Genomic DNA, 19,865 nt, shown 5'->3' with positions numbered 1-19,865 from the left:
TAATTTAAATGATAGTTTGCCTATTAAAAAAAAGAAAAAAAAACAATAGACGATTTTCCTATAGTGAGAATCACATAAGGATTAAAACGCGTTACACCGACCTTTCCTGAACATTTCACATAATGCGTTATATACGAACCATGACGCGTTTCTGGAAACACACAAAACGCGTAAATCCACCTGCTTAAGCAAGGTTGATATTATGCTGATGATGACCTAAGCGGAAACCTGCAAGATCTGTCAGCGTCTGTTAGAAAAGGTAAATTAGAATCGAGAGATGCATTGTAGACGACGATGCGTTTCTCTCTCACTCCATCTAATTTAGTATAACGGTGACTATACTCGGGAAATCAACGCTAGAGAGAAGGAAATCAACTGAGTATATAGTGACATTATTCCAATATACAGGATATAATTGTATTTTAATGTGTGAAGGTGCCTTGTTCGTCAATATTTTTCTATAACGGTTTTTACGATGGTAAGTGGTTTTTGTTATAAAAATTGTGAAATTTAGACCGAGATAATTTGTTGAGTTGTTTTGGAAATGATATTTTGGTAGGAAGCCTATACAAATTCAACACTACCATAATACGTATTGTGGTACATTTTCTGCGTGGCGATAATAGTTATTACTGTATTGGATTTACTAATTATATTTATATTAAAAATAGATTTAGGATGCCGGAATGCATTATACTTTTGTTGCATAGAGAAAATAAGTAATTCATGTTTATTATTATCTTTCCCATGTCATAAGATTACATTGAATGAATCCAATCTAAATTCAAGTCTTATTATTACTCAACTCTGAGATTGGACTGTTTTAAAACCAGCATTAGCCTATACTATAGAAATAAATAAGTATAAATTAAATAATTTTATTTAAAAAATGTATAATAATTCTTGTTTCAGATGTTTAAAAATTGTTTTCTTATTATTTTCCTCTCGGCTCATGTGTGGTCATTTCAATCCCTTAAATTAGCTGTTTTATTACTTAAGATTTGTATCAGGAAATTTCATTCTTCTTCCCTGAATTTTTTATGGACGATCTAAAATGTGAGTGCTTATAATTATAATAATTAAATGCTTAATTCTTTTATTGCTGTACTTCTGCTTATAGCAATCCGTTTAATGCTATGCCATTGTTGTACAGTTACATGAATAGTAATGTGTACCGAATATTTGTTTTGAAATAGGATTTAAATACTATTATTTGTAATGTTATTTGTTGAGGACATACATACGTACTAGTCTCTCCTTGTGGACCGAATATGTGTGGAAAGCTTTGTCTACACTATCAAACTAGTTTAACAAAAATGTGATTTGCCCAAATATTGGAGTGATATTCCCAAATATGGTAGTGATATGACATCACCATGTCCATATGGACACATCACATACAATTTGATAGTGGGGACAGAGCGTAAGAAGTAGGCCCGCGTCATGTAGCTAACCTCTATCTCTATCGTTGATTAATACAGATAGCTCTTTTTTTATAACCTCATTTGTTGTTGTCATCTTGCTTTACTAATTCTTCAGTCATTCTCTTTTTTTCTGAACTGAGGTAAGATTGATTTTCTCTTCAAGCTCATTGTTTTCACATCAACTTATTTCTTCTGAACTCTTTTGCTTTAAAATATTTCTACATATTTGGACTATTCACAATGAATGTTCACATTAAAAGCCTATACGTTATACCTAACTATGTTAATGTATTTATTGTGTATGTTCTTTTTACTAAAACATCATCTGAAACGAGTTGATAATCAGTTATTTGACAGTGATTCTTCTCTATTTACTGTACCTAACTATGTTAATGTATCTACATTGTTTGTTCTTTTGCTAACTGAAACGAGCAATGAGTAATATTTGACAATGATTCTGTTCTCTATCCACGATAGTCGATGCTAGAACATATTATTTGGAACACAATGAATGTTCATATTATACGTTATTCCTAAAAAACTAACACTAACTTGATGTAGTTACATTTATGTATCGACCGAAGCGAGTAATTTGACAGTAATTCTGTTCTCTAGCCACGGTACTCGATGCAAGAGCATCATCGTTATTCCCTTTGTATCCGCTAATTGTTATGATGCGCTTTGCTTGGCAATACCCATATTTGGAACACAATGGATGTTCACGTTATAGGCCTATATACGTTATTCCTATAAACACTATTCCTAAGTATGTTGATGTATTTATTTTGTTTATGTTCTTTTGACTAAAAAATCGACTGAAACGAGTTGATAATTTGACAGTGATTCAGTCCTCTATCCACGGTCAGTACTCGATGCTAGAGCATCATCGTTAAAGTTTTTCCTTTGTATCCACTAATTGTTATGATGTGTTTTGTTTGGCAATAACATAGTATGAGCAATTGATACGTGACGTTCTCGCGTATTGATTTTTGTTTCTAATTATTTATAAAAACAATCTTGTTTTAAATCACCAGTTCTTTAAAAAATTGACCACCTGCATCGACACCGTTTGAATCCTATCATTATTGTTTTAAAAGCATAGTTAATTATATATAAATGTCAAATTATTTCATACTTAACAATCTGCATTTAATCAGACAACAAATCTTGGCGCAATTTTCGCAACAATTTCCGATAATGCGCCTGCGCAGTGAGAGAAGCCTCGCTGGGAAATTATTATACCGAAGTGTTATTCTCTACATGCGATTTGCTTTCATAATTTTGAGATCTTGACAAAATGTGGAATTAGCCAGTTTGTGTCGGCGGTTCAGGGTCGGAAGCATCTCTATTGATGTGCTTCATACAGTAATTTGTGATTCTTATTGATTTGATAAGGAGATTATATAAATCGACGATCTCTAATTATGACACGATCTGTTGAAATACACTATGCTTACGAACGTCTTTCAACATTAGGAAGTATGTATTACAAAGATGTAACGCGCGCGCGCATATTATAAATTCAAATACCGGTCACAAAAATTGATCGCACGATTGATGACGTATGGGTTCAATAGCGTATTTATAGAATATCATGTGACCCACAATCATCCAATCAAATGACTAGATTCTAATCAGATGTGTTAGGCCTATAATATCTTAAGATCAGTTGAAATTCACAAATTAGCAAAAATCTTGCTTTATTAATGTAAAACTGAAATTCGGCAATACATATTTTTGAAGAATGTCGAAAATAACTGAAACTTTGATCATCATTCATACCTGAACAATCTTGTCAAATTAATAGAAACGTGGTAAAATTTGACGTCTAGTAAAATAGTTTATCGATGTTCACAGGAATAACATTCGCTGCATACAATACAAACAATTTGGAACATAAGTATAACAGATAATTAAATAGTAAGAAACTGGGTTTATAAATCCAACAGCATCTAAAATATAATATAAAAAAATAAGAACAGATATGAAATCGTCACCACGATGAGTTAGGTGATACGAACATTTTATAATAATTTATTATGTACGGTATTCTACCGATATACATACTCGACTATAGAAACATTATTATCTCACACTCGTGCTAATTGTATGGTACTCGAGCAAGGCGATGAGTGCGTAAGTTAATTACCTGTAAAATTAACGATAAGTAAGAGTTTGTTATTATTTTTATCAATTACTACGTTGACAGGCGCGGCGTATCCTTTCCCATTTTACGACCGTTGTGAGGACTTGTCGTATATAAATAAAGAAGTAATTAATGTAGAGGACATCCTATTACAACCAACATTAATCAACTTTAAAAAAAGAATTGGAAAGTTTTCTAATTAAACTAAGATTAACTAAGGATAGAAAATAAAACACATTCCCAACAGTGTTACTTCTTGTGATGATGGCGCTTACTCTTCGTTTATAATGAATTATGAATAATAATTTGATTACGTAATTACATTGTCATTTCGTAATTCCATTGTAATAATATCGTATACGAATGAATTAAACTTGTTGTCATTATACCAAGGCAATCTAATAACATAATTCTGTGCTCCAGAGATCAAAGGGTGTATCTGTGTCTGCGACACGATCAGTACGCCCCGCGCGGAGAATATGTACATAGAGTACAGTAGGCTACTGTAAGATTTTTTCGCAGCCAGACATAATATCAAAGGGTTGTTACGAGTTCATATCTTGGCAATGCCAGCTCACTGTAATCTGAACGGCATAAAATATGTACGTCGTCGGTTATTTCAAGAATAATAATTTGGAATTGAATGTATAAAAGTCAGCACTTTATATATATTTCCATTTTTTCTGTATAGAAATAAATTTGATATTTTAATTGTCAATTGTCACAGCGTACTTAATTTCATATTACATAAAGACGTTAACATCTTATACATGACACATTTATATATTGAATATTCTGTATATTGCATTTATAACTTTGAAAATCAATTAGATGTCAGTCAAGCAATTCGTCGCTGGAATACATCGAGGCAGTATCACACGTGTAATTTATTCTATCTCGACGACGCACGGATGCTTATTACGTTTTTCATAACGTGGAATAATATTATGAAATTGTATAGGATTTAAGAAGTGTGTTGACTGCAGTATCCGTCGCTAATGAATAGAATGAGTGAAGCATAACATCTTGTATTGAATGAAGTGAAAAGCAATACAGGTACAAAATATTACTGACGTTTTGCATGGCGGATACGTAATTTCACACATTATAAGGCCAATTTACACAGACGAACGGTAACGCTAAGCGGACAATTAAACCGCGTAGCTTGTCCCCACGTAGAATCTGGCCTGAGCGAAAACCGCCCGTCCGCTCCGCGTTACGTGTAAAATGGTCGTAAGGAATAACATAGATTCTATATTTTTATTACCGTTACCACTCTGTGTAAATTGGCCTTTAGGCCCAACACGATAATCGTATTAAGAAGAAATGGACGATGAAGTGAAAGATATTAAGAACAAAATAATTAGATGAAATATACTATATGATTTTAATTATTGTAAGGATTATTGATATTATAAAGATGATTTCTTGTGTGTTGAGATATTTCGATAAAGACACTATATCGCCCGATTGGGTGAGGATGGGTTGGGTTATGGAACTTAAAAGAGTACAGTATCAAAATCACCAGAATTGTTACACTGTGGAGGTTTTAAACTACATTTTAAAACCTTTGCGGAGAGGTTGAGATCGGGGTTGGAGAGGAAGGGGGAGTTGTTGGGTAGCTTTGCTAGAATCTATCATTCTCAACCACATTGCTACATTGGTTTTGCCTCACTATTCCGCCTGTACCATAAATCTTATCAATCCGTGGGTTCGTTTTTAATTGTTGCGTGTACGGAAAATTATATTCAATAGAACTCGTTTTAAATCAGTTTAATTAGTTCGAAATATTCGCGTTGCTATTAACCAGTAATTATTCTACACTAAATGAGGATATTACTCTACATTCTCTGAGTATAATTACATGTAAACAAATCGGTTTTGAATATGGCGTTCTTTGACGCAGGCCTACAAAATTCCAGCTTATCGCTGTGAAAGACGCTTTTACTAAACGACATAACAAGAATCCGATGTAGTTAAATTAGATATTGTGACGTAATATCTTAATTTTACTTTAAGTATGACATTCATACGCCATACATGAGTCTCTATAATATTATTATATATTCTAACTAAATTTACAGTAATTTGACTTGTCAAACCATAGTAGGCCTAAGCATCAGAGCAAGGATTGCCTCGGTTAAGCTTGGTTCCTACTAGAATGTAACGCAAGGACGTAAACGCAACGCAAGCGTTTTAACCAATGACAAGTAAAGTTATAGACAGTTAGCAATCACAAGCGAATAAGCCATCGCTTGTGATTGGTCAATTCACTTGCGTTGCGTTACGTCCTTGCGTTGCGTCGTTAGTGGGAACCACGCTTACGAGTAAGGAAATTAGATTGTCTTGGGCAGAATACAAACCCGGCCGTAATTTCAATTCAATTTAGATTAACCATATCCACGAAGGCTAGGCTCAACTCATGGCTGAACTCGTCGTGTGCATACAAAATACAATACGTTGAAAGTCATTAAATATTGGCCTGTTTTAAACACAGCATTACTTTGTAGGCCTAAGTTCTTGATATTTAAATGAGATGAAACGAATGAACGTCAAACCAAGGCAATATAGCAACAGGATATTGCTACGCATATCAAAGGGTTTATCTGTGGCTGCGACACGATCAGTCCCACGAGCTTGAATATACACAGTGCGCTACGGAGAATATACAATACTGTTGGTATTTTTCGCAGCCAGACATAAAGATCAAAAGACTGAGTTCCTATCCAAGTAAGGTGAGCTCAGTGTCCTGTGTGTTAGATTGCCTTGGTAAAACACCAAGTTTGTTTCACTTAATTGCACCTTTATAAGGACATTCGTTATTGTTTAATTATGAGTCTCCGTCAAGGTATTGGTTCGACCGTGACTTATTTCAATTTTAATTATTGATTGTGGATACATTATTCAATAATATAATATTATACATTTATGAAATGAATAATGTTTTCAAACCGTCAAGGTCTATTTAACTTACCTTTCTGTGATACTTTTTTTAATTTGTGTATGCTTCATGTTTTTAGGTTAATATACTTCAATGCCCTTTAAAATGTCCACTTGCATTAGTTAAAATTAAATAAAACAACAGCTTTAACATAATGTCGCGCACCAGTAATATCTTGCGCACATCACGTGTGCTCATTACCTAAACGTTACCAACGATACAAATTGATAATTATTTCTGTTAGTCTTGTGAACTGGTCATCTACAGGTCAGAACTGGATTAAACCGTAGAGTACGGTATAAGCAATGTGAAAAAACATCATTTATAAGGCTATAAAATTGTTTTTCTTATGTTCAAGATATTGTATTTAATTGCCTATGCCTTTTAATTACCACTAGTCTACATTTATACTGTTCTAACATTTTTGTTTGTCAATTAGGTTTTTTTTTATATTTTACGCTGGCATTTGTCATCTATCGGTTTAAGCCTCACTCGCTCCATGGTTCTGGTGGTAGAATGATTCTTACCGGGAAAGGACTATAAACCGTAGGTCCAGTGTTATACACATCAGGGTCATGTGCAATTTAAAGAACCTAGTACATCTTTTGAGACGAGTAGGGGGTTACCCCGGTGTACTAGTATACACACAACCCCTTTTTTTTGTCAGCATACGCTGTTTATGGTCATCCTCTATAAATAAGGTGTAATAAATAAATAAAAAATCTATCTCATTTCTTGTGATTTAACACATTAAACTTGTTTTTATTTTCGTTTTACTCGTCAGAAACATAAAACGTAAACAGTACCCAATCATTTACTTATTTCCTACATCATTATGGCTGGACCGTCTAGGGTTTCTCTTCATTTTAATGTATTCAACAAGTACATTATTAGTATAGTACAAGTTATAACAAGCAAGACTTCATACTTTGTTATGGTTTAGTTGAACAATGCAGGTAACGAACTCTCATTACGTATGCGTAATCTCGTGACAAAAAACATAGCATCAGCTAGAAAAGACCTGCTATAGACTACTATTCCTTATTAATTTATAATGACATTGAGAAAGAAGGCGACGAATGTAATAATGAGTTAGAAAAGTAATTTGATAAAGCCAGACTATGGTTTTCATGGAGATGAATGCATTGAAATGAACCATTTTTTAAATTGGTTTAGCTTGCATTTATACATCACTATATGATGGATGTGAGAGTGTGGGTTGGTTGTGAATATAGGCCGACTTAAAGCTTGGTTCTGACTAGAAACGCAACACAAGGACGTAACGCAACGTAAGTGATTTGACCAAATATTCAAACTGTAGCTTGTCATTGGTCAACTCGCTTGCGTTGCGTCTACGTTCTTGCGTTGCGTCTCTAGTGAGAACTAAAGCGTGGTTCCCACTAGCGACGCAACGCAAGGACGTAACGCAACGCAAGTGAATTGACCAATCACAAGCGATGGCTTATTCGCTTGTGATTGCTAACTGTCTATAACTTCGCTTGTCATTGGTTAAAACGCTTGCGTTGCGTTTACGTCCTTGCGTTACGTTCTAGTGGGAACCAAGCTTAAGCTTTAGTGGCGATGATAAAACGCTATACTGTAGTATTTTACCATATTCACATCAAACGGATATTAATGGTTTCAAGAGTGAGCTTGATGTTGATTCTAGCGCGTCAGTTTACACATAGCAAATATCATCATAATATATTATTAATTATAATGAACCTTTGCATGCTATCGCAAGCTATCGCCGATCGCTTTAGCAATGCCTGTACTGATGTATACAGCGCTTAGATTTCTGATTAGTTGACTGTGTTTTGTAAAGCTCTGTCTACACTTTAAAACTCTATGTGAAAAAATGTGATGGGTCCATATTTTGGCATGATGATGTCATATCACTATCATATTTGAGCATATCACTACTATATTTTGGCACGTCATATTACACTTTTGTTGTCAAACTAGTTTTATAGTGTAAAACAGCTTTAAACCATCTCCATCTCATTTAATGCCCAGAATGGCGTATTACTCGTATTAGACAAATTGTTAACAGGGGAGACAGAATATTTGCAGGAATATAATAAGCATAATATCCATCCAAGTTTATAGGCGCTAATCAATCAGGATTTCTATTGGTAAAAGTGGATTGGCACTAGTATAGTATGTATAACTAAACTTACGTACAAGTCTGGGATAAATTCTCTTTCAAACATACACAATTAAATTAGGAATTGTACTTTATAGAAACTACCTTAATTAAATTGTCTCATTTAAGTAAATCTTTACTTCAGGCATTTTGATAACTGTGGCAATGCGACATAGAGACATTAAAGATGGCGATAACTACATCGTTATAAAATACACCCGTAAACTTAGCATGTGTTATACGTACGAATGTAAAATTCAATTGATATAATGTAAAGCAATCTTCTAAGTGATATCATAGATGCAGAATCACGACCGTTCTGTTTCCGTGTCTAAATTGGTGAACCCGAGACCTGTTTCTAACGTTAGCCTAGAAGCAATGCTAACGTAACAAATTGATTTCTTATCGATAGTCATTAGTTGCATAGGTTTGACAGAATTAATCATCATTAGGGTGTACAAACACCTGATGTATGCCACTGTATCAAAAGTGATTTAGTGTAAATTTATTTCAATATATTTTATCTAAATCAAAACTCTAGTCTTAACAGACAAACGGAATCTTCGTTAATAATGATTGTATTCAATAAGCATGTGTAGCCAGGATATACAGGTGGATCTTTACTTATTTATTTTTAAAAGTTGTCCATCTTTCTTTAATAGGCCTACATCTTTTTTTGCATAAAGTTTCGAGTTTATGCGTTTTAGGCAACTGAAAGAATGGTAGTTTTGGGTCTAGCTTTAGTTAGATAATAATGAGTTGCCTTCGACAGTCCGAATAATCCGTCGCTTGTGATTGATCAAATCACTTAAGCGTGGTTCCCACTAGCGACGCAACGCAAGTGACGTAACGCAACGCAAGTGAATTGACCAATCACAAGCGATGGCTTATTCGCTTGTGATTGCTAACTGTCTATAACTTCGCTTGTCATTGGTTAAAACGCTTGCGTTGCGTTTACGTCCTTGCGTTGCGTCGCTAGTGGGGACCACGCTTTATGAGAACCACGCATAACGTTGTGATTACGTTTGCGTTGCGTCTCCAGTGAAAACCAAGCATTGCACACAAACCTAAATCAATATATTTATAGTAGAGAACATTAGTATTCCAGGCTGGTTTTGAAAAGTGACAAAACTTATAAGTGAGTTGAATTATTCTGAGAGCGGACGTGTTTGCTATTAAGATCTTTATCTGGCTTCCTAATAGTAGGATACTTTACATACATGTGTTAGGATATTAATGCTGAGAAGATTGCCTTACATACAATGTTAGGTTAGAATTGGATCAGTGATCCTTAATGACTAATCTGGCTCAACTTCAGATCGCATTGCATTTTATTGACATTTCGCACATTCGGTTGAAATAATGACTTATGACATACATTTTTATAATTGATGAAAGATATGTTTTCGATCAAAATATAAGATTAAAGAATTGAAATGTATTGCTTTATTTTTCTTTAAGAACATGAATTGGTAGGCCTACATAGTATTTTTAGGTATTATATTATCATTTAGAGAAAAAAAATGTTTAGTAACAGTGAACCCCTTCATATTCAGGGTGGCAGTTTACCAGGTTCCGAAGATTGACGAATGACAAGCGACAGTCCGAATGTGATTGGTAAAATCTTACTGTATAAAGATGTTTTGATCATTTCAAAATTCATTATTCTGTAATGTATCAATATTCTAACCATCAATTATCACTAAATAGTTGTAGGCCTCTACTTTTCGAAAAATTAGGCCTATATTGGTGGAGAACGGTATCATACGGGATATCCAGATTTACAAGAAACCCAAGGAACTCGTAGTGTGTGTTTTAGCCTTTTGTGCGCAACATTTTTTAAGAACTGGGCACTACAGTAGGATACGTATACAGGTTATTTTCATACATTACTGTTTATCCGTAGTGCACTTACATAAATTGTCAACGTTTAGCCTTTTGTGCGCAACATTTATAAAGAACTGGGCACTACAGTAGGATACGTATACAGGTTATTTTTATACATTACTGTTTATCCGTAGTGCACTTACATAAATTGTCAACGTTTAGCCTTTTGTGCGCAACATTTTTTAAGAACTGGGCACTACAGTAGGATACGTATACAGGTTATTTTCATACATTACTGTTTATCCGTAGTGCACTTACATACATTGTCAACGTTGTTGTTAAAGCTAAACATTAAGCTAAATACATTGAATCATCATCGATGTTCTGTAAGCTTTATGCTTTCAACGTGAAGTGGTCGTAAAGAATCGACAAAAAGGACACATATCTTGTTTGATGGAACTGCTCTGCTGCTGCTCTTGAAAAAATCCTCCATATCTCTTCTAATATTTCTTCTAGATTTACCATCTAGCCTTTATTTTAGATTCATAAAGCTCTGTTTACACAAACTTTATGTGACAAAAAAATGATGTGTTCATAATATGGACACGATGACATCATATCACTACCATATTTAGGCATACCACTACTATATTTGGGCCCATCAAACAGTTTTTGTCAAACTAGTTAGATAGTGTAGACAGAGCTGAAGGACGAACGAAAACAGTGGCATGATTCTGAATATTAAATGAGATTCGCCTACGTACCGCGTACTTTAAAAATCATAATTTAAAATAGCGCGTAAAAAAAATTATGTATTCTGTAACTTTTATGCCTACTTGTATAACCAAACCAACATTATTGGTATTTTAGTATAGTAATAATTTTACTCTTCGCACCGACGACACAGTTCAATTCAATTCAATTAAATTTAATTTATTTCCATGATACACAATAACATACATGATAATAAATACATGATTCTTGAAATCTTTTGATTAATCATCAACTTCTTAAATTAATAAACGCGTTGGTTTTAATGCTGCGTACAATTTACGTTATTTGATAACCATACGCAATGACGCAACACATTATTTTCACTGTAAAAAAAACATTGTTGATTAACGCCTACAATTGAATTGACTTAATGAGACACAGAGCATAAAGTTACGGATGAATAATTATTTATCAATTTATAGAATATGTTTTTGTGGTCATCAATGCAGATTAATTAAATTTGGCACTTTTGTATTTTTATCTTGCCAGGTTTCAACAATGATTCTACATCGTCTGTTTTTCGTTGTCATGGTGAGTGCATTTATGAAGAGCAGCCAACGCGTTGCTGGCGCACCTGTCTTAGAGAACACCTCAGGCGGTGACATTTTTAAACCAAACACAAACGTACAAGGTAGATATGTCATAACTTCAATTTTAATCTCTCCTAATTACCTTTTTGATTTATTATTATACATCAAAAACTCGCTGTCAAAATATTCCGTGAACACTTCTATAAGCTAATATAAAGCTCTGTCTACACTATCAAACTGGTTTGAACAAAAATGTGAGATATGCCCAAATATGGTTGTGATATGCTCAAATATGGTAGCGATATGACATCATCATGTCCATAAATGGGCATATCGCATTTTTGTCTCATAAAGTTTGATAGTGTAGACAGAGCTTAAGTTAATTGTCCTTTTGTGTTCATCATTATAGGCCTATTTATTATAATTATTTAATACTTCTTTTTTTTATAAATACATCATTTACACATTTAGAGTAATGAAGCTGTAAAGTGGTTAGGTGCTTGCCTTCAATCCCAAGGTCTATGGTTCAATCCTGACCTAGTGCCAGGATTGTAACTCATAAAACAATAGCATGCAGTTTTGAAATTTAATATCGTATTTAAATAGGTTTATATAGTTATAAACGGTCATCCATTAAACTGATTTTGGATTCGCTTCATTGGTTAGCCGAATCCTTAAATGATGCTTATTAGCAATCCGTGCGTAAGAGTAAGCCAACAACTCGCTGTACGTTTTTCGAAAGCAATTATTGACAGATAACACCAATTAAGATTCACGTAATTATCCATCGGTTAATACTAAAAGTAGAAGGGGAAGAATGTATTGAATGGGTGGGGTATTTTGGTTGAAAGTAATTACGTCTAACCAAACGTCTACGCATGTGGTTACATGTAAGAAGGCCAATTCACACAGATGAGCGGTAACGGTAAGCGGAAAACCGAGTAAATTGTCCCATGTAGAGTCTGTATCTATCTTTAGCGGAAACCGCCCGTCGCTATATTCGTATTACCGTTACCATTCGTGAATTGGCCTTAACGTTGGTATACCTTTGGTGCCAAGCGGTAGCTATGTGAATAAATGCTTCAATCATATTTCAATGTGTCACTCTCGAATATGTGTCGATAGGGAGCTTATTAGGCTATTTGCGACGATCTAAAAATTGTGCGCACGCAGAATCATTCAAACCGGAACGTTTTAAGAATTTGGGGTCCAGGTGACAACCAACGACACAAATTGCAATATAGGTCGTCGGTCGTCGCAAATTGAAACTCATACCAAAACGCTTTAGATGCAACTAAACCAATGAGTTATAAACAAATTTGAATGTATTAATGTACAAAGTCTCAGACATGCATTTTCTTGACGCTTTATCTCTTGTTCGCAATATAATGGCGTCTAATCATCCAGACTTCAAATTACTATTTGTTGTAAGGTGTTATGAGGTCGCGTTGTGAACTACAAAAGATCGATCCGTCTTCTACTTGATCCGTAGGCCTATGTTCCATTATGCATAACTTGTAGTAAGACGCGCCAGCAGAGCCGAACTATAAAGCAAAGTCTAGACTTCCGTTAGACTATTTGCCGCTAACTACATTCTATAGAATATAATAACTTTATGATATAATTTCTGATAATTCTTATCCAACTATTTTATGTACAAACTTTATACTTGTTTGTCGTACTTAAATATTCATTCCAGATAGAAACAAACTTTTCATTTTGTTTTGTTGAAATAATTCTTGATGTTCTTGATTTTATTTTAATAGATGAAGTAAACTTAATGGCTGGTATATCAACTGAAGGTGAAACAAAAGAAGCAAAAACTAAAGAAACAGAGGCATCCGGCGACAACACATTTGCAAACTTTAATCCAAATAATACAATTGCATATTCGTCTTCAAACATTCTACCAAATGACCTACCGTATGACATGATCTTCATACCATCGTCTGAACTACCGTCTGACGTAGAAGGTCAAATTTCAGACGTAGAAGATCAAAGTTCGGACCTATCATCTTTCATTGACACATCAGTAAAGGAACAGCCAGTAGAAGATGAACTAATTAGCTCCGTGAAAATGGCAAGTGAAAGTAACTATGGAGAATATTATAGCTACATCGGAGACTGGAGAGAACTCTCCTGGTTGACGGAATTCAGTGAAGGATCAGAAGACGACAGTTTTAAGAACACAGTTTTTGATAGTGATAGTTATGACACTATTAAGGATCCTTCATACGACAGACCAACTGATTTTGAGAGTGGAGAAAGTGAGGAAAACAGCAAAGAGCAGACTAACGATGTTGGCGGTATGGAGGAAGCCATCAACGAAGTGAAAACTCGAAGAAGCAAACGCTCTCTTGAAAGTTTTGAAGAAAGTGATAATGAAGAAGAGGAAGAAGTTGATGGAACTGATACTTCTTCTCTTTCATCATCATCTTATTATGACATTAGTTTAACTTCTTCTGAGGTATCTGAACTGTTCAGTAGTGTCTCTGAAGATGTTTCCGATATAGAAGAAGAGGAGTTTAATGAAGTGGATCCTAAAAGAGCGGATATTGAGAAGGCTCTAGCAAGATATCCTAGACCTGGTGACGTTAATAATGTGGCCGAGGCTTTCAATGACATGCCGTTTTATGAGGGAGATAAAAGAAATAAGAGGGCAGTAGATTTATTTAAATATTACGCAGTAAACTTTCCAACACTTGAAGGAATGCGAAAAAGAGGTAATTTGTAAGATAATTATGCTATTTCTGCCTTGATAAACTTAATTTTCTTATTACTTTTATGTGAAAATCCTCTATTAATACCGGAATGTTTTTAACTTTTTTGGAAAGATATCAAATCTTTTACAATTTGTCGTTGCCTTGATATACTTCTTTTTCCTAACTTACATTTTCAAATCCTCTTACCAGAATGCTTAGAACGTCACGGACAATATACAAACTTTTGACAAAATGCATTCCAATAATTGACAATGTCTTAAATCCAAACACTCTGCTGTTCCTGAATTAGCACACATTAGGTAACTAACGGGAGAAGTGTATCAAAACAGAACACAAATTAACTGAAAAAAGTTATTATTTCTACTAAATGTCAGAAATGTAGATATGCGTTACTTCATTTAATACAATTATATATTTGTCTTTATTAAAGGAAACGATGATTTCTTAGTTCCGTTTGACTTAAACCACATTGCGGATGATTTAGTTCCAGCAGCCAGTAAAACCAAACGAAGTCTTCAGGCGCCCCGAGTAGAAAATGATGTATGGGACGCATTAGAAGAATCTATTGACATATCCAGCTATGATCTGCAAGAACCATTTGATTCGGAAAGCGAGCAAAGTGAGGTTTTCAACAATGACGTATATATGCCCGAACTAATTCGGCCTAGTGATTCTAGGGAATTCGGTCGATTTTTACCGCATGTTATCTCCGTTTCCCCAGAATTGGAAAGCCGGCGAGGGCACAGATTTGATATGCCTGACTACAACGAAGGGAAATACTTTGCATATAGAAGCGCTAACCCAAATCCTCTTACGAATGCTGATGATCCAATTGATAACCAGGATGTACCAGATCCATCACAGCTATTAGAGCTCTACAGGCTTGTAGAGAAGTTGAATTCACAAGACCTCATCAACCCTAGGAAGCCACGTATGTATTTGCCAGGCCCACATGCTGGATACCAGGCATATGGAAATGAAATCCACAGGGGTATGTTCGGCTCAAAGCGTAGTCCTTTACAGAAGGCATTGATACGTCCATTGCCAATTCGTCTGGAACAAGTGTATAAGTCGAAACAGAGAAATCCTCAACGTAACGACATCACTTTAAACTCTATAGATGAATATTTAGATTCAGAAGCATCCATAGTCACATCAAGTACAGAAGATAATATTGCCGAAGGAAGCGATATATCTACGGTAATATAGGCTTATAATTTTTTAAATAAATAAATAATATATATAATGGTTAGGACATCTGCATATCAAGCAGGCGGTCCGAGTTCGAGTCTCGGTTGGGGCGACTTTTTCTCACTCTCACAGATTTCCTCATCTGTATCGTTTCAAATTAATTAATTAAAATTTCAGTATATCACCGGGCGGTTTAGAATTAATGTTCTTTGCCTGATATGTTTATATATATAAAAGTATCTCTTCGGAGATCCCGCCTCGTGAATAAAAATACTGAAAGATGAGGGCGTATCAATTTGATCTCTGTTGCGCGTGCGTACAACTGAGGACTAGTGCTGTTCCGTCGTACCACGCCGAGAATGTTAAAGAGTCGCTATCCAATCGAGTTTGAACAATACCATGAAAGCCCCAGTGGTCTAATGGTTAGGACATCTGCATATCAAGCAGGCGGTCCGAGTTCGAGTCTCGGTTGGGGCGACTTTTTCTCATTCTCACAGATTTCCTCATCTGTATCGTTTCAAATTAATTAATTAAAATTTCAGTATATCACCGGGCGGTTTAGAAATAATGTTCTTTGCCTGATATGTTGACATCTTTTGAAATCTCATCTACATAAATGTCAATTTCCATTTGTTTTGGCAATAGTAGGTAATGCAGTACAAATCGAAACACACGGACCATTACCAAATAAAGACAAAACTTCCGTTGAGCATCATTATCATCTATTTGCTGACAGTCCTTCCAATAAGTAATTTCAAACATCAACCCAAGTACAAATATACCCTATTGCGAACATGATTTCAGATTCAATTAAAGTCTATAACATAAGTGCCATATTACTTTACAATTTTACCTTCAGCATATAACCACGCATTCTCTTGAATCCATAATTGCATTCAGTTCGCAAGGTAGTCTAGTTGCAATCCACGAGCATAATTGTGTTTCTTGAATGTACACTTTTTTAATCAATAATGTTCAAGCGGATGTTAACAAGGACCAATTACTAAGGTGGAACGTGTTATGAACAATCTTGTTTGGTATACGGTGTTCCTTTCTAGTAGTTTGTATTCCTTTCAATCAATTGGCAAAAGGTGTTCTACATAAAAAAAAATCTGTAGGTGTAACGTTGTAAGCTTGATTGAGAACACCGGACATTTACGATTTCAGACGATCTTAGAAATAATTTGTGCGCATGCGTAGAACATTGGAACGTGCTTTCTCACTTAATTATTCAACATTAGTTTTTTTGGTAGTCTACGCATATTGTGTCATTCCTTCCAATTTATTTCTATATTGATTAAGTGTTTTTCGTATTTTTTAAAGTAGAATTTGGCTGACTTGTTGAAAGAGATCAATGAACTAGAGATAATCGAGAAGTTGCTCAAACTTGTGGAAATAACTGAAGACAGAAAATGAATGGCATCATCTATAAAAAGAAAGACTTTACGTCATTCGTGACGCTTGCACGTGTGCTGTGTTCCAGAACATCGACTGACTATACGCAAGGACTGTATTTGGCTGGGATTAATACACTTTATCTCGAGTATATCTATATATTTTTAATTGACGAATTTATTGTGTACATTACCTATAGTTGCTTTAGTGCACCCGATACTACACTGAAACGCAGCATTTGTTGGAGATGATTTCAGTCGTGTTTAAATCTTAAAGCTCTGTCTACACTATAAAAACTTTATGTGACAAAAAATGTGATGCGCCCCAATATGATATGACGTCATCATGTCTGTGCATATATGGGCACATCGGATTTTTTTTGTCATATAAAGTTTGATTGTGCAGACAGAGCTTTAGACCCTCGATTATAATTTGAAATTTCCAAAATGTTTTACATATACTGATAAAAACAAAATCCGTCTTATCTGATGTTTTCCACAAACACTAACAATGTTGTCATTTCTACTTTGTCCATCCAATGATTAGATAATTGTTACCAATCCAACTAATAAATATGAATAACTATGAACAATGATAAATATCAACTAACTATCTATATTATATTTATATGAATTTTAACAATTAAATTAAAGAAAAAATGTAGGCTTCACAACATATTTTGCTAGAAAGTACTGTGTTTAATAGATTAGCCTTAAAAACTGTGCTCGTTTTGTAAGTTATAGCCTATATTAAATCGGGAAAGAGTGAGAGTGTACCTCCCCTAGTTAATAGTTATAAAACAATCAGGACTTAGGACTAGCCATTATTTTGCACGTGTTCTTTGTACCGCAAACAAGGGGGAAAGTACAAGCTTAAGCAACTCGATAGATCATGAGTTAGGCATATCATTTGCCAGTACTAGTCTGTATAGTTTGAAACGTCAGGATTAAAATGGGATGCGGTCTTTGAAACCTTAACAACCCCTGGTTAAGCCTGGTTTCCATAAAATCGCTACACCGTGTCGCCGACTGCTGTCGCCGACAGAGCGTAGCGATTCTATGGAAACGCTAGAATTTATCGGGGATCTAGTACGCGAGCGCTAAATATCCTTTGGTACACACGCGTATACGATTCATCGCCGACAAAATCGGCAAAGTTGAACATGGTTGAACTTTGCCGATTTGTCTGCGATGAATCGGGGAGACCTCCCCGATGCGCGTCGGCGACATCTGCGCGTGTAGCGATTTCAATGGAAATGGTGTAGCGATTTTATGGAAACCAGGCTTTACGCATGTATACATGCATCAATACTAATAACAATACAGCACAGTACAATTCAACACCAGATGTGTTGCACGAATTGAATACCACAGACGTTGTGTCCCATTCGTCAATTACAATTTGGTTGATTCTTTGATATTATCGCGATTGAACCAAACCCACGAAAAGCCTGGGGTGCAGTCCACCATTTAAGTCAACCGAGATAGAAAGGAAAGACACCTTTAATGATTTTAGTAAGTAAAAACAGTTTTAAGTTGAGTGTTAGGGCAAAACATTGTAAACCAGAATTATGAATTATTGTTCGCTAATGTTTATTTCGCTTTATTTTTTTTAAGATAGAGAAAGTATTTTCTTTGGTTTACACCGGAATGATAGTGAAATAGCCTGTACAAAGGCTTGTAGGCCAGCATAATGCATGATGTCTTGTCGACGAATATCTACGGTGAAAAGGTTGTGGGCGGCGGTTCAATCAGAGATATTTTTGTACTACTTTACTGAAGCAAAGCAATTAACGTAGAATAACATTTTAATTATTAATCGTGAACTCTGTTATGTGTTTTTAAAATGTATGGTATAGTTTGGACTAATCCTGTAGAAACGTAGGCCTAATAAAAATATAGGCCTAGAATTATATAATTTAATATTTAATCTGCTCATGCTGGGTAGTTCTCATAATTATTGGTTAAGATGTAGCAATCACTGTACTGTATGTATAGGGCATACTAGTCTGGGTTTCAGACGGAGTTTTGTCTTAATATTAGTAAACAGATAAATATTTTGGCACATATGGCGTTTCATACGTATACTACTTGATTTTTTCAGACAAAAATCGCGGTCGAAATAACAAAAAATAAATAAAAAAAAAAGATAATACAGACTTGGGGCAAGTCTAAGGGCATACTTCTAGTAGTTGAACCGCTCGTTCAAAATAATATATTTTTATGCTGTAAAAAAAAAAAATTAAGAATAGTTAAAGATCCAAAATATCGCATATCAAAGGTACAGGTAATAAATTATATAATTAATTTACGTTTGAGGAGTTTCTATTATATTTATATTACAATTAACTAAAATGAAAACTAAATGATTAAGGCCTACACACTTAACCGTCAATAAACGTTGTTTATTATTGTAACCGGTAGTGTTGGTTTTTAACAATTGTAAACGAAATATAGATAACCAATAGGCCTACAGTTAAAAAAAAATGTGTCTTATGTAAATTCGGGGTTTTTTTTCATTTCAGAAGTAGATTATGTAATTCGTTTTATGTATTATAGCTTTACTGTGGTTTGCCGTCTAGTTGTTGATTTAAAAAAAAAAATCTACTAAAATTCGTAATACGTATTCAGTGTATAATAAATGGTGATTTATGTTATATTTGTTGTCGTGTTTTTATGTCTGTGTAATTGAACTTTAAATATCGTAATGTGACGTATGGCATAGGTATTGACGTCATAGGTCAGACTACTGTAAGTACGTGGATAGCT

General features: G+C 34.6%; 1 protein-coding gene across 2 annotated transcripts; it reads left to right on the top strand.

Moving 5' to 3' along the window:
* Window positions 1–282: 282 nt before the first annotated feature.
* Window positions 283–19,647, top strand: LOC140054702 (uncharacterized). 2 transcript variants are annotated; one of them, XM_072099777.1, is made up of 5 exons: window positions 283–478; window positions 11,748–11,889; window positions 13,555–14,511; window positions 14,942–15,711; window positions 17,029–19,647. In XM_072099777.1, the coding sequence occupies exons 1-5, from the start codon at window positions 476–478 to the stop codon at window positions 17,116–17,118; spliced, it is 1,962 nt and encodes a 653-aa protein (XP_071955878.1). In that variant the 5' UTR covers window positions 283–475; the 3' UTR covers window positions 17,119–19,647. The 2 variants fall into 2 exon arrangements, with proteins under 2 accessions (XP_071955878.1, XP_071955879.1); XM_072099778.1 differs by having other exon boundaries at window positions 17,026–17,092.
* The last annotated feature ends 218 nt before the right edge of the window (window positions 19,648–19,865 follow it).

The sequence above is a fragment of the Antedon mediterranea genome, chromosome 7, assembly GCF_964355755.1.
Source record: "Antedon mediterranea chromosome 7, ecAntMedi1.1, whole genome shotgun sequence".
NCBI classification, from domain to species: Eukaryota; Metazoa; Echinodermata; class Crinoidea; order Comatulida; family Antedonidae; genus Antedon; species Antedon mediterranea.
This window is presented reverse-complemented; position numbering and strand designations above follow the sequence as displayed.

Bases quoted from the DNA above. Each gene is read 5' to 3' on its own strand.
- LOC140054702 (XM_072099777.1), top strand. The intron at 11,890-13,554 runs GTAGATATGTCA...TTATTTTAATAG, and splicing joins ACCAAACACAAACGTACAAG to ATGAAGTAAACTTAATGGCT. The intron at 15,712-17,028 runs GTAATATAGGCT...TTTTTAAAGTAG, and splicing joins AAGGAAGCGATATATCTACG to AATTTGGCTGACTTGTTGAA.